The sequence below is a fragment of the Seriola lalandi genome, unplaced genomic scaffold (genome assembly GCF_002814215.2).
Source record: "Seriola lalandi dorsalis isolate HSWRI2012SDOR001 ecotype SW California unplaced genomic scaffold, Sedor1 jcf7180002054579, whole genome shotgun sequence".
In the NCBI taxonomy this organism is placed as follows: domain Eukaryota; kingdom Metazoa; phylum Chordata; class Actinopteri; order Carangiformes; family Carangidae; genus Seriola; species Seriola lalandi.
In genome coordinates, this window is record NW_019525132.1 from 217346 (window position 1) to 233440 (window position 16095).

The 16095-nt window shown below is 40.2% G+C and overlaps 1 protein-coding gene across 6 annotated transcripts in view; it reads right to left on the reverse strand.

Annotated features, from left to right (window-relative positions):
* The window catches only part of wnk1b (WNK lysine deficient protein kinase 1b), a 90347-nt gene that overhangs the window by 21143 nt on the left and 53109 nt on the right, over positions 1-16095 (reverse strand). For 3 of the 6 annotated variants that reach the window (XM_087177043.1, XM_087177044.1, XM_087177041.1), the window contains exons 10-18: positions 16021-16090; positions 14996-15189; positions 6891-6983; positions 5888-5962; positions 2763-3020; positions 1335-1405; positions 1007-1160; positions 631-747; positions 166-276 (exon numbers count right to left, since the gene is read on the reverse strand). In XM_087177043.1, the coding sequence (XP_087033169.1) occupies positions 166-276; positions 631-747; positions 1007-1160; positions 1335-1405; positions 2763-3020; positions 5888-5962; positions 6891-6983; positions 14996-15189; positions 16021-16090 (1143 nt within the window). Of the gene's footprint in view, positions 1-165; positions 277-630; positions 748-1006; positions 1161-1334; positions 1406-2762; positions 3021-5887; positions 5963-6890; positions 6984-9691; positions 11135-12945; positions 13252-14995; positions 15190-16020; positions 16091-16095 lie in introns of all 6 variants that reach the window. The other 3 variants (XM_087177046.1, XM_087177042.1, XM_087177045.1) reach the window with 3 other exon arrangements.

Consider the following 16095-nt stretch of genomic DNA (forward strand, 5'->3'; position numbering starts at 1 on the left):
ATATATATATATATATATATATATATATATATATATATATATATATATATATATAAATAAAACTTTTGACTGTAATTTTCACTTTTAAATCAAAACACCAACTGCTACTATACATCAGAAACTTTCAACCCCAAATAAAGAAGTGTGAGTAAAGAATGTTTTTACCTGGCTGTTTGTGTCTCTTTCCAGACCCTTCTCATCAGCATTTTCTATCACCTCCCTGACCTGCTCAATGAACGACTCCCTCTCACTCTCCAGGATAAACTCACTCTGGACCTGGACACACACACGGTGAAAAAGTCAGATGTCAGACGTTTGTGAATAATATGTGACAGAAACAAAGCAATAGCTTGGTTCACGCCTCCGATGCCAGTGTGTATCCACAGAGGTGTAATTCTGCATCATGAGTGAGCCTGGTGACAACTCTCTAAATTAAAGCACGAGGACAAGAGCAAAGCAATTATGTGTACTTCAGTGGTTTCAGATGACAAAGGATAGAAGACACGCACACTGGCATGTGAAACATATTCCAGCCTAATACAGAGCCGTTAACAGATCACTATGACAGGAGAGAGAGTAAATTAATCAAAAGGGTGGTGGAGAAAATGAAACAAGAGACGGCGTGTGCACCATGATCTGAGCGATCTCCTCTGGGTTGTCGCCATCCAGGTCAAACCTGAAGGTCACCATCTTCCTGTTGTGGGTCTCCAGCTGACACTCTGCTACCCTGTCCCCTCGGTTGGAGATCTACACACACACACACACACACACATACACACACACACACACACACACACAGAGAAAGAGAGAGAGAGAGAGAGAAAAACACAATTAGAAAGAAGGAGGCAGGATGTAAACAGATGAGTGTCTCAATTAGATGTTTTTCATTACTTTTACTGCAGCTCATAACACTGTAACAAGCAATAAATCCCATTAGTGGGTACAGTACAAAAGAGGATTTAATGTTTAATTATGACATTATAGGATTTATGGGATGTGCTATTACATTGAGAACATTGAGTTTCGCCTTGGAGATCTTCTCATGGCGCGATCGACTTCGTACAGAGCGTCTTTGATGACGCTTGGTGGAGCGCCCTTCATGACGACCTCCCCCTCCTCCCTCATTGCCGTCACTCAGACCTGAAGTCTCAGAGTGGCCACTGAGGTACAAAGGAGAAATGGAAGCCAAATTTAATAAGAGAAAAGAGAAGTAAATGGCACTGAGTGTGAGAAAGTGTCACAAAGACTGAATGTGATCAAGAACATTTGCTTTTGTTTGAGGATTGCAGTGCCAGTTCAGTAATTGTGTGTTTGCTTGTGCATGCATTTATTACCTCTCTATGGATGAGAGAACTTGAGGTGGCTGTAGTTGGGACTGGGACAGCTCTGAAGACTGAGAGGCAGACTGAAACACACACAGGCACATGAAAATGCACATACATACTCACTCAGTATAATCACCAACAACACAACTACCAACACCAGGGAAATTTCAAGGAAAGGAAATACAGCATGAAAGCATGAAATACAAGCAAAGTGTGACACAAGTAAGAGAGAAACCTGAGTAGACTGCAAGCAATACCTTCATGATTTTAGAGTAAGAACAACTCAATTGAATTAAAATATGAAAAGCAGACTTAAGACAAATCACATAGGAACTGGGTCGAACAACAACTAAAACTAGAGCATGGAACAAAAGAAGCAAAGCAAGAACTGCCAAAAAGCAGAAAATAAATTGTCTTGCATATATTTGATGCATACAGTATCTCCAATAACACATGCAACCTGGTCTCATAGGTAAGGTCCATAAATGATGACCTAAAAATAATAAAACAAGTGAGTTCCAAGGCCGGCACTTGGACTCTGCAGACAGTGATAGAGTGATTCTATTAAACACCAGTTAATTGTGGACCAATCACCAATTTTAACAGATGTTTTCCCTGGCTTAGTGACATTGCACAAACAACCCAGGAAACTTTTCAAACAGTCATTACTTGATTGTGGATTTTTTCACTGATAAACAAATCAATGTTGCAACACTCAAACTAAACCACACCCACTGTTCAACACGAAGCGACAAACTGGTTATTTTGAGTAAATGTGCTGGAAACCACCTATGAATCATAGCTATCATAAAATTAGACAAAAATTGTTTACCACTGGTGCGTCATTAATTATCACTCAAATTTATGAACATGACATGCAACGTAGACAAATACTGCTTTGACAAATGAGAGCAAATATGGATCCAAGTGGGATGCCCTAAGAATGGATGCTGCAGAATTTTTTACTTTCCGTTATCAAAATTGTACCTTATCAGTTCCACTGCATAAAACACAGCGCAAGTTTTCAAACATAAAAATGTTTTTTAAAAAAAACCCATAAAAAAACAATAAATAAATAAAAAATAACCTTTTCAAAACCATGTTGAATATGCAGTTACACTACAGTTAAGACTGGCATAACAGTTGCCTTTCCAGACATAGTGTAGTCTGAAATAGTGACTGTCAGAGCAAGTGATGGAAATATTTGTTTTTAAACAGAGCTAAGAACCACTGATTAAGGTGATACTACTATTTTTTTGAGTTACCTATAATGAGAAGGGGACGCCACGAAAAAAAAATTTGTGTGAAGCAATGCTCTGGTTTAAATCAAGTTTGGGGACCAGTCACGGCACCCTGAAGCATTTAACTTTGAACTTTGAGTACATTGAACAGGGATATGACATCCACTTGGTAGGTTCGACCGTCTGTAACCAGTACCTGGGGAGGGGCTTCCATGGGAGTATCAGGCGGGGCGGTGACTACACTGATGATTGGCACCACGGTGGCCAATGGCTGAGGCACAGATGTGGGCACGGGAGGAGGAGGGGAAACAATAGTAGGCACCACCCCAACAGGGAGTGGCAGAGGAGAAGGTGGGGAAGCCACGACCGGTGTTGGCATGGTAATAGGAAGGGATGGTGACGGAGAAGGGTGCGTCACCAAGGAAACGGTAGAGGTAGACGGAGTTACACTGGGCTGAGAAGAGGAGGAAGGGCATGAAAGAGGAAGAGGAAGAGGCAGAAAGGAAAATGAAGGGGGACGGAGAGAGCAGATGAGGCGAGAGGGTTGGTAAAAAGTGAGAAAAGGAAAGGAGCAACGTCACAGTGAAGCTGACGAAGTAGATAAACCCGCCTAGTGATCAGCTGTGCACAGACAGAATCAATCACCATGGTAATGATACAGTGAGCTGAGGATGGTCTTTAGTTTGACTGTTGTTTCGTCTAAAATACAATAAAGGCTTCACATCAAAAGATGAATGTGCCTTGAAAAAGAGCAGATAACAGATCTGTCAGCTTGTGAGTCTTCATTTATCACAATAATAAATCATGTTAAAATCAAGCCTCCAGAGGAAAGAGCCATCCATAGTTCACTGACCCATTACTGACACGTTTGACTGTGAGACCCTCAACAAGCTGTTTTCCGAGTAAGACAACTACAACATAGATCAAGTCTATTAATAACAACGTCTCAAGCTCTTCAAACAACAAACTTTGTGACATGACAATCGTGTGAAACACACACCAGTCTAAGACCATGCAACCACAAATAAAACTTCTACAGACAGTGTACGGCACAGTGTCGAAGATGGTGCAAATCCAAGCAAATTGTTTGTGCAATGCAGATGGGCAACACTCTTCAATACCATATAACACATGGGGACACAGGGCTATATAGACCTTTCTTTACAGTGTGACTTAAAGAGCTGTGCTGAAGTTAGTCTTTAAGCTCACCTGCTTTACTTCGGGAAAAAATGTCCTATGAATCGATGCCTTAGAAGTCAGGATTTGGTGATAATACGGACATAAATAGTTTGCTAGTCTGCACTAGGTTGGTAGAATTAAAGCTGGGGGGACATTACATTACATTCTGCTGGAGGCATTAAAAGTTCTTGGTATTCTCTATGTTGCAGAGTATTATTACAACACTGGTTCTAAGAGAATAACAACTGGAGCACATACTAGTAAAAATTGTCAAAATCAATTTTGCAGATACAAAAAAAGGTAAGTGACCAAAAACCTCCAAATGTGTTGGAATTTGCTGCCTTTTAAACAAAACTTTGCATGCTATAGTCACTTCAGTAGCATACACACTATTTTTACTGTCTATTAATGCACATCAACTCAAAAGATAAATATTGTATTTCAAGGAGTGCAGAATTTCTGTTACTTGAGGTGGTCAATCACTAAATGCTTCAAACATCTACCTTTGGGAACCAGAAGTTTCTGCTACTCTATATACACTACTGACTTAAAAGATGCTGTTATAACCCCCACTAATCATTACATGACTGAAATATTTTTTTTATTTTAAGTATCTGCTCCTTCACAGTTCAATTTACAAAATGTGTTCTGTCCATAAAAGTGGCAACAATCTTAAAGACACTGATACTGTTTATATTTCTTCAGTACCACACCATACAGGATATTGGACTGGACCATTCATGTATACACATTTCAAGATTCCTCTTTTCCCCACTGTTTCCCATATTAACCTTTCACTGTCCATCAGTTCTGATCCTTGAAATATTACCTAAGCTTTAATCAGGTGGTTGATATGAACATCTTTGGGTGAACAAAGGATAACTACTATGGGCGTCAACACAAGGCAGAGCTATATCCAAAAATCAAAAAAAAAAAAAGAGGGATTCATTTGCCTATCAATATTCAGTTCAAGGTCAAACACATTCACCAATCTAATCATGTTGATACATAATTACTCACTAAGACACACACATACAAACACACAGGTACACATAAGGACAGACACACAGGCACCTACACACCCACATACACTGTGATACATCACTGTACCTGAACCAGAGCTAGATGAGCAACTTGGTACAGAAAATAAAGGTGTTCTATACTGGGAGACGGACTGAGGTCACACAACTAAATACACAAACACACATACATGCATACAGACCCATAAGTAGGCACGTTAAAACAAACCCGGTGATAGACAGGCAGCATGCCGATGAGCGAGCCAGAGAATGGAAAGAAAAATAGAAGAAACAAACTGAGTTGAAGAATAAGTTTAAAGTGAGAAAAGAACCAATTCAGGATGCGCAAAACATGGAATAATTACACTTAGAACAAGAATGACAACATGATCTTTGAATTTCTTTTCTATTTGTTTACTGGTAACATGATTAACAAACTGGTTGAAGGGCAGAAAGTCAAATAAAAGGTGTGTGATTGGTGTGTGAAAGGATGTGTTGATCAGTTGTGAGACATTTAGAGACTATTGTCCACAAGTCATCTGTTTATTTATGTGTATTTATGCCTGTGTACATGTCATTGATTGTGAGGAATATTTGTCAGCCTTTTCCCCACACACCATGTACATGAGGCTCCAGCCATTTGATATAGGCACCTCCAAAGATCCTCCTGCTGAGAATCTGAACATCCATGTATAAATTTAGTGGTAGATTTCAAAATTTTATGTAGCGCTGCCACGTTTCCACTGAATGTGGAGCTAATCAACAAACTGTGTATGTGTAAAAGTCTGTGTATGTACATGTCCATATTTGTCTCTGAGGCCTCCATGTTCCCACATATGTATACCTCTACTGTAAAATATATGGGAAAACAACAGAGAGATGTTTGGAACATACATTAACTCTGTGGTGTGAGTCACTTCAGCTTAGAAATGTGCGTAATTACTGTATGTATAAACATGTAGGTAGGGAAGTGTGTCAATAAGATGAATGCGGACATAAATAGCAGATACTGAATTCAGTCCAGCACATGTGTTCCAGGGACTAGTGCCAGCTTGAGCGCATTAGGAATGTGTTTATTGAGTATTGTGCTCCGTTTATAATGAAATTAAAAGCATTGCTGTACCTGCGCAGGCGCCTGCGGCAGAGTTGAGTGCGTAGGGCTCTGAATTGATGTACTACTCTGACTGGATGAAATGACCTGGTGAGAAACAGAAACACAAACACAAACACAAACACACACACACACACACACACACACAGAAAGAGTTTGTGAGGGTAAATGTAAACATTTACATGCACATAAACATCCTTTTTTGGTTTGTTCCTTTTTTAACTGGAGCAGTTCCCGATCACGTCCTGCTTATAATAACCCAGATAAACTCAAATCCCAGTTATGAAAAGAAGAATATTATATGTAAAATGTCAGCTGGGGAACATCAGTTTCATTTCAATACATTCAGTTCTATTTCATCCTCTTTATTGATAATTCCCTTTTTATTTGTTGACCTTGACCAAGATAACAATCTGAAGACGTTCCTAAATGAGATATTAATGTTATGATATCACTCTCACAAAATTAGCAAAAAATCTTTTATAAAATGTATAAAGATATATAAAGGCTTGGAACGCAACTGTTATGTAAACATGGTGAACATAACACATAGGATTGGCTGTTTTAGTTGTTCAAAAAAAGAAAAATTACTACATTCTATCTTACGCTGACAAAAAACATTTGATCTCCAATTAACATCCAATTTCATGCTCAATCAAATCAGTTTAAAGCTGCAATTAGTTCATAACAGTGGTGTGTGCTGGGGGCAAAAAAGTTCTTAAAAAGACTGTGGTATTACTGCAGGCAAAGTGCCAGCTCTGTGGAAGTGGTTACCTTGAGGCAAAGGCAACAACTTCAAAGAGAAAGCCGACATAGAAGGCATTACTGTATAAGCACAAAAATAGGGTGGGATCTATTTTTATCTTTATGGGGTTTAGACATCAAGGGATCATAAATGTGTGAAAACTGATAATGTCAGGAGAAAAAGGGAAGAGAAGTGAAAAAAAAAGTCTGGATGTAGAAAATGTTACTTGAATTTACTGGTTTCCTTCTGTTGTTTTTCTTGTAGTCTTACTTGTTGGGAGGTCCCAGGGGGAGCTGGCTGGGAGCTGGAAGGGACTAGGGGGGTTCCCACTGTGGGCTGGGGGGTGGAAGTCTGAATCTGCTGCTTAGAAACAGATTAAGACAAAGAAAGACAGAAAGATGGACAGAGAGGAGGAGACGTTGCACGATGTGAAACGATGGGGGGCAAAGGTGAGAAATCAAGAGGAGATTGGAAACAAGGAGAGAGAGAGAAAAAAAAAAGTCAAAACATGTTTATAGCTTTTCGGATCAGAAACTGTACATGAGTGCAAACACAAGGTACTTCTGCAGTCTCTTCTCTAGTGATCAGTTTTTAGTCTAGATTTTCTTCTTGTGTATGCACACATGCACGCAGACACGACAACACATATGTATCTGTCCGGCAACAGATATATGCACACCAGCACTTACTGTATGTATATGCACATACACACAGCTTGTAGTGTAGCATGAACAGTACGGGCATTGTACTGGGGTTAGGCCGGGTGTAAGTACAGGGTTTTTTTCACATGCAGGTCAGGCCCTACGTGATTGGCAGTAATAATAAGTGGCTGTTACACAATCATTGAAGCACAGAGTAGAAGCTGGACACCAGACATTAAACTTGGAATATTGAACTTAAAGATGAAGATTGAAGATTTCAAACCTCTTATTGCCATTTTCTCAAACAAAGGCATTTTTAGAGACCAAGGTACAATAATATTTGGTACTTGAGTCATGTTTGATTTCAGTGGCAGATGCCACATTACCTGATAAAATTACTAAAGAAAGCTTAGATCCCTCAGATCACTTTATGATCTATCCTAAAACACTCTGAAATTTATTTTCACAAGAGTCCTTTATCAGGTTCTGGTTTAAAATGTCGTACAAATTAATTATTAAAATAAAATCTTGTATATGTTTCCTTTCTCTTTCCAGAAAGGTTCAATTCATTTGCATTTGATTTTTGATCCTGGTCCATTTCTCGTGAACATCAAGTCGTACAGAGCTGTACTTATTCTACCTGAATTTTATTAATGATCTACAACACTGACTACAGGATACAGGCAGTTATAACCGATCTCACTTAACCCTTAGAAGGTTGTATGCAACATTATACTTGTCATGAAGCTCATCCTCACAGTTTGGTGGGAGCTTACAATTAAGTATAGTTGCACCACACATACTTCCACCTACCTTTTTCTAACATCATAGGCAGTCACATAAATTTCACAGCACAGAAACTGAATAAATCAAATGTATAGAAAGATCAAGAACTGAAGATAAATATCATGAAACAAAAGACAGAAAACAAAGATTGAAGAAATGAAAAGAAAGGACAGTGATCCTAAGTGGTTCAAAGTAAACATAGTATTATGATAATATCAGCATTCTAAGGGTTTAATGAATTTCAACTGTAACCTTTGAACCCTGTATGGGAAGTTGATTTCCAGTCTGAACAGGAAATGGCAACATAATATGCTAAAATAAAGAAATGACTTGAAGCCAAGATCAGCAATTACAACACAACTCAAAAGAAAGAATCTAAAATACACAAATAAAATGTCTCTCTGCACGGTTACATCGCCAGGTTTGTCTAAGCCCCCTCAGTTTTGTTGTATGTTTCTGTGTGTTTGTCCGTACAAATCAACAAAGTCTCACAAGCCTTATTATAGCTCAATGATTTATTAAAATTCATTGTAGATTCATAACTAACTATTCAGTGTGTAGATGTCTACAGTATATAGATTAGATAGTTTTTACATATAAAATGCTTGTCAAGTGGCAGTTATGCTGATCTTTCCATCAAATGGACTTTGGATTTGTACGAGTAAATCCAGAGTATACCATACATACAGTATACCTGCACAAACACACATTTCTCATATACATTCATATATGAACATACACACAAAATATTACTTACTCATATTGACAAATAAATGAAATACACAACATAAAGACACAAAAGAGGGGCTTAGACTGTTTGCTTATAAAGCTTATACACTGGAGAGTGTCTCAAAGACTACCTTCTGAATGTCGCTTTTTAAGTTAATTATTATTTGACTGACAATAATGATTCATGTTTTGGACTTCAAATCAAATGTTTCTGGTCTTGGTCTTTCCCAGATGTGCTCTGGGTGGTGCACATCTGGGTGGTGCCTGTCTGTGTAAGTCCTTACTGAGGTAGCGCTGACAAAAGTCAAGCCGCTGACAAACATGTCTCTAAATTCTTCTTCTATAAGCAAACACTGTCAAGGAATGAATAATGGGACATTATGAAGGCAGACCATGAGACTCTCTCTGTGGCCTTGATGGGACTGGAGGGGGTTAAAATCACAACCAAAGACTGGGCTCCTGGGTGGGTAATGTATAAAAACAACAGGGACTGGTGTGACTGCCTCTGGGTCAAATTACTATTATAAATTAACTAATGGTACTTTTTCTAGAATGATTCATTTTACCTGATGGTTTACATTTTTAATTATTCTACTATTCTAAAGTTTCATATTTCAAAATTGCAGACTGGTAAATGACCTTACTGGCACAAGGTGGGGGAAGAAAATGAATGCATTAACTGTCTTCACAATGTTAGAGGTCAGTCGCCATGATTATAAAATTTTCAACCGATGCAATTGATAAAATTTGCAATCAAAGAAGACAGAAAGAGCACAGAATAACCTAATATAGCAATTACAATATATCCATCAATTGGCAGCTCATGGCAAACATTTGCTAAAAAAGCAACTATGTAATTTACAATAGCAATTGACCCAGGGGTCTAGGGATGTTTTTAAGGTCTAAACTCAGTACCAGAGTGGGGTTAGCGGCCTGCATGGCCAGCAGTGACTCATGGTATGTCATGTCGGGTTGGGAAGGTACCACCCCTCCATGCCGGGCCCAGGCGCTCTGGATCAGAGACTCCAGATGATTTGATGATGCTCCCCCAAGTGGGAGCTCGGAGGATGGGGTGGGAGGGAGAAAGCTCTGCATGGAGGGTGGATGTCCCTGGGGATCTATGGGATGCACTCCCCCTGATGAATCGTAGAGCGCAGTGATGGATGAATGAGGGATGGACTGAGCGGCTGAGGAGTCAAATGTGGGGAGGAGCGGTGGGGGAGGGGGTGACTGGAACTCTCCTGCGTCAGAGGAGGCCAAAGAGTCACTAGAAGGTTCTGGGCTTCTGTCCTTTATGGTTACACCTGTGTGGTGAAGAAGAAGGCTTCCTGGAGGTAAGGGGAGCTCAGGACTGACATAAGAGTACAGCTCTTCTGTCACCGGCTGGAGACGGCTGTACGTGCCTGAACCACTTGATCCAGTTCCAGTGTTGTCCTCCAGAGGGAGGTCCATGGAGCTTCTTCGGGCCCGGTAAAGTCTGGATGCCAGGAGGCTTGGGTCTCCAGCAGCAGCTGCAGCAGCGGCAGCGGCAGCTAAATGGAACTCAAAAACACTTCCAGTAGATGGTGGGGCGTCAGACATTACTGGAGGTGCAGAAATAGGAAAGGCAGATGGGGAAGCATGCTGTGGTGGAGGATAGCAGCCCTCAGATGATGAAGAAGAAACAGAGCCACCAGTGGAGGCACTCATGGGAGGTAAGGGTGGAGGGATTGGACTGTGTGCACTCATTCTTTGCATGATGTGAGGGTGCAGGAACCCTGGTTGAGGTGGAGGACCAGGATCAAAACCCAAACTAGCAGCAGCAGCTGCTGCTTGCCTCTGCTGATGGAAACTCAAGTGACCAAGCTGGTGTGCAGTCATTGGGTATCCTCCATAGGCCATTGCTTCATAATGGTCCAGTAAGGCAGCTTGATTTAGACTTAATCTCCGCACTGCTTCCTCATGCTCTGCTCTCATGTCTTTATAGCCGTACAAACTCGGGTCAGATTGTCCTGGGAGGTGCAGCGGCTCCGCAACGCCAAGTCTTTGAGCAGCTGCTGCAAAACCAGGATTTATCATAAACAGAGAGGGGGTCTCAACACCCTCCATCCCAGAAAAGGGGTGCAGGCTGCTCCCATAGCGAGGGTAGGCAGGCTGGAAATGTCGGGTGTGTGCCTCGAGAATGGACGTACTCTTGCGTCGCTGGGTGTTGTAGGCCTTTGGAGGCCCAGTGGGTGGAGGCGAGAAGGAAATGGGACGCTCAGGGATGGAGGGGAAGAAAATAGTAGGGGGGTCAGGGAGAGTTGGGAGGGGAATGCTCCCTCCTGCTCCTCCTCCTGCGCTTGTTCCTCCGCTGTAGGGGTGTGGCATTGAATGCTGCTGCGACAATGAGATACAATGGATTTAAGAATGAAACCCAGAGAATGAGAGAGAGAACCACAGCAAAGGCCCATATGGAATGGAGAAAATAGTCAAATAGTCAAAAAGAGCATCCTTCCAAAACAATACAAAGAGAAAAAATGACATATATTCTTTCTACACACTAGAAACAAAATGATGTGGTTAACACAGGACAGAATATACCGGAAAACTGTAGAAAGATGTAATGAGATGAAGAAATTTTGTAATGTAAAGATACAAAGCTGGTTACAACAGGCTGACAGAACAAGTGACAACACAAAGACAAAACAGAAAGAGAGACACACACACACTGATAGCTCACAGATAGATAGAAAGAGGAGACATAAATGCAAAGACAGGAGAGGCCAAATGCTGCCTCTAAGATCAACAATATCCTGACGCATCTGCACTTTCATCTTGTCCCTGCAAACTTCTGCTGACCTGTTAACTGAGCAGCTGCAGCCAGCAACTTCAATCAAATGGATCAAAATATATATATATAAATAATTCAAGGCATGGGTCTACGTCACTTTGACCAAGCATACAGATAAGTTGCTTCCATTTTGCTTTTGAGACAAAATCTGAATGAGGGATTTGGATGCAGAATGTTTTTATAAATGTTTTACACATGTCATCCAAGAATAGACACTAGAAATAGGTTTATTTTAACTAGCTGATTCTAATTTTGAGAGAGCAGAATGACTGATTAATGGTGTGACGCTGATATTTTTTTTCTTTGCCAGTCCAAAAAGGATCAATGTTTCCTGAGGGTTATGGCATGTGCAACATGCATTTTTGCATGTACATCTTCATGCCCAAAAAATACCTACAGAAACAGACTGAGAAGGCAAGAGAGAAGGCTCCGGCAGCTTTTAGCACAGAAAAAAAAGTGCTACTAAACCTGGCACCTGTTCCAGTGTATAAGCCATGTCATTTATTCTTAATTGTTTCTATACATCTCGGATAAAGCAACTTTCTAATGGCTAATATTTTACACTAATTTCCCCTTGAAAACGACAATTTTAATAATTTTGGCTGCCAAATGAGCAGCTCCTGATGGCAGATGCACAGGATATTAGGCATTTGTATCTTAGAGTGAAGTTAAGGGTCAAGAAAGTCATTCTGTATTCAGTATAATCACAAGGTGGTCTATTAGAGGGAGAGAGAGAGGGGGAGAAAGAGAGGGAAAGATGGATAAATGGATGGGTAGAACAACAGACTCACAGCAGTGTCTGAAGGATTGAGGTCATATTAATCTACTTACTCACACAGGTGCCACTTAGAATGCCTTAAATTTAGAATATAGTTAATCTGACTGATTTAATCTTGTACAATTAGATTACAGTAACGGCTCATCCTACACAGTTTAAACGTCATTGCTCCATAGTTCGCTCTCATTATAGAAGACTACACACTGTATCAATATTCAGTAAAGGGGACTAGGAATGCCACAGTTTTACTAAACAAGTTCAAAATGTTTTGCTCCAGCTTCTTAACTTGCACTTTTAATTAACTCACAAATAAATTAAATTTCCGATTCTATGTGGTTGTGTCATCCATCAGTTAGAACAAATAATTGGTACTTGAATAGTACATTTAATTTGTCACGGGTTTCCATTTACAGCGACAATGGGCACTCTCATAATGAATGAAAAAAAAAGTTTTTTTAGCAGTCTTTTTATCTCTAATTTCAGACACCAGTGTGGCCCATGCCCTTCATCTTTCTCTCTCTTTCTTCCTCTCTGGTTCTCACCACCTCTGCCTCCTGGTGATTAAGATTGTGAACCTACAGGGGTGGAGAACAGGGCAGGTAGGCTGGCCCTCCGCTGCCTGGCCCTGGGCACAGAGGAGACAGAGTGAAGGGGTAGGACTGTCTCCAGGGCTTTGGAGAGGCGCCCAGCGAATGTATCCCTCTCAGCAGCGAGAGGCATGCAGGGGGAGGTGTTGATGTAGGAGGACGAAGAGGACAGATCTGGAGGAGGGGTGGAGGGCTGCTTTGGAGGAACTGCAAGGGGCGGAGGAGCATGGGAAAAGGAGTAGGAGGAGGGGGGGACGCAAACGGACATGCTACGACTTCGACGAAGGCGTGATGCAGGCTGTACAGGGAGCGGTGATGGAAAAGGGTGGGATCAACATGAAAAACAAACACAAAGAAAATAAAATACAAAAAATTACTTAAACAGAAAACACCAGTAACAGGATGAACATGAAAATTCAGAGATTAAGTGAAGAAAACGCACAAAAAAAAAATCAACTATGTGACTGAAAAAAAGTTACCAAAGAAATAGTTACAGTCTTGACCTTCAATTTTGTGTTAAAAAAAATACTTGATGTTATGTTCCATAATTATAATAAGAATAAATTAGGAAGCAAGATAACAACTACTTAATTATTAAAAGATTTAGAGAGAAAATAATTCTCTTAGGGAAGGTCAATGCACCAGTGATGTTGTTAGAGAAAGTTTAAATCTTTCCAAAAGCAAATTTCTTAACGGGGCAAAATGTGCTGACAAAGACTCATAAATTCTTATGACCAAATGAAAGACAAACTGAAACACAACAATGACAAAAGAAACGTCAATATCATTTAAAACAAAATAAAAAATAAATAAACACAACATTGCATAAGGAAGGATGATTATCCAAATAAATCATTAAGTTGTTATTTAATACAATAAACCAAGTCTGCTGGCTCCAAGAAATGATATCTGATGAGGAAATAAATCTATTAAGAAATGTTGTGTTGCTTCAAAGACATATCTAAAAAAAAAAAAAAAAAAAACGTAATTGAATTATTCAATCAGCCTACAAATGGAATGATCATCCAGCTCAACAATAAATCAGTCAGTGTGGGTGCTGGTATTCTGGAACAATATTTGTAGCCAAAAGGTCACCAGATGGAAAGGTCTTGTGTGGAAAATTAAATGAGAAATATTCGCCTCTCCATTAGCAACTACTTATAAGGTGCCATTGAATAAGGAATTTGTCAGGGCAGCTAAAAGGTCACCAAGATTATGGTTAAAATAGAAAATATGCTCAGGAGACTTTCCCTGAGTGAATGAAAGAAGGTACATAAAAATATCCATGGGCCATAAAGAGTCGAAGTGTGGGTTGATATGTATCCAAGCAAATATCAATGTATGAAACAATTTAAAAAATATCAAAACAAAGAAATATACAACATAACAATTATAACAAAATGAATAGAAACTGAATAAACAACAGATGCAGGTGCATAGATGAGGGACCATAAAGAAAAATGGATTTTAACATCAGTATGAGGTTTGAGGGAAGGAGAAAGAAAGAGGTAACTGGCTGATAACAGCAGGACTTAGGGACAGAGATACATCTTGAGGCTAAAGACGCAGTGAATGATGATTTCTGTGATGAAACTCAACAGAAACTGAATGGATGGCATACTGTAAATAAGTGATTGACGGACTAGCTCAATTACACTGTAGATGCCTGAAGATTTAAATAAATATCAGACTGCGTTATAACTCATTGTCTAAATGGCTAAAATATTGTGTTTGACAAATCTGCACAATACCACAGGTGACATGCCTCACTGAGTAACCTCTGGTACTCTGCTGCTCCAGGTCAAAGGTCATCATCTCCAAATAAAAACCAATCACCAGCATGCTCTCATGTATTGCGTTCAACACACAACTGCAATCATTCCAACTCACTCCCACTCCAAAACATGATGCAGCGCTCACTTCAAACTGATGAGTCATTTTCAGCACATCTGTGAACACGGCACCACGCATACATGTGTTCAAAAGTGCAAATGAAAAGCTACACGTGCATAGTCTCACATCTGGACGACATCACAACTCACCATTGGCTGTGGCAGCTGGGCGTAGCCTGGGTGTTGCTGCGGGGTAGCAGAGGGGGTGGAGGGATAAGGGGTCTGAGGCTGGGAGGGGGGCTGGGTGGAAGGGGGGCAGCTGTACGACATAGTCAGCTGACCGAGGTGGGGGGAGTCTGAAGAGAAAACCGAGGAACCCTGGCCGCTGTCCATAGCTCCTTCAGCTAAGAGAGAAAAATGTTAAGATATCAGGAGGGTAACTGTTTCCCCCCTCCCTCATCATGCTAATACATCTCTAGAGTCTAATAACCTAAACACATTCATATCTCCATTCATACACTTCATATCCAAGTGATTTTTCTGCTGGTTTGACAAAATGCACAGGCCACAGTCAAGCACAGGTTGTTCATAAAGGGTACAACTTATGGACCTCACTGCCATAAAATGTTTTGTTAGATATATACGCCAATTTTTTTGGCTTAAATGGGCAAAAAACATCAAATTTCAGGGATGGACAGGTAACGGGCTGCTAACTTCATTCTCATGTATGTTGTTGTGTAGGTAGATTTACCATGAAAGCAGGCGATGAGTAGATATGCATAATGTTCCTAATAGTTTAGCCTTCTGCTAACAGTAGCGAAAGGCTCACGGCTGCAGCTGTGTTGCTTGTGTTACGTGAGTGGAGAGCTGGAGGAGGGCGGCTGTATCTTCAAATTCCGGCTTTTCTCGATTTCTGCCTAACCCGGCTTTAAATCATACATTACATATGCTTAATATATAAATATCAAAACAACTTGAAACACATTTTCATAACTACTGTTCTTATGACTCAAACATAGAAATAAGATGTAATTAAAATACATACTAATTGTTTTTTTTTTTTTTTAAATATGGTCTTATGTGTTAATAAAAACTCATCAGGTCACAGACTTGATCATCTCAAGGCCATGTGTTAAAGAATTCAAGGGTCTGCACGGGTAGAAATACATATACAGGATATAACAATGCAGAGGTCTACTGTATTTACTGCGACTGCTGCTTGCAGTATGTCTTACATGTGTGTGAGATGCCGGTCTGTTGATAGTGAAGCTGCTGCTGCTCTACTTCAGTCTCTTCTGCCTCCGCCTGTA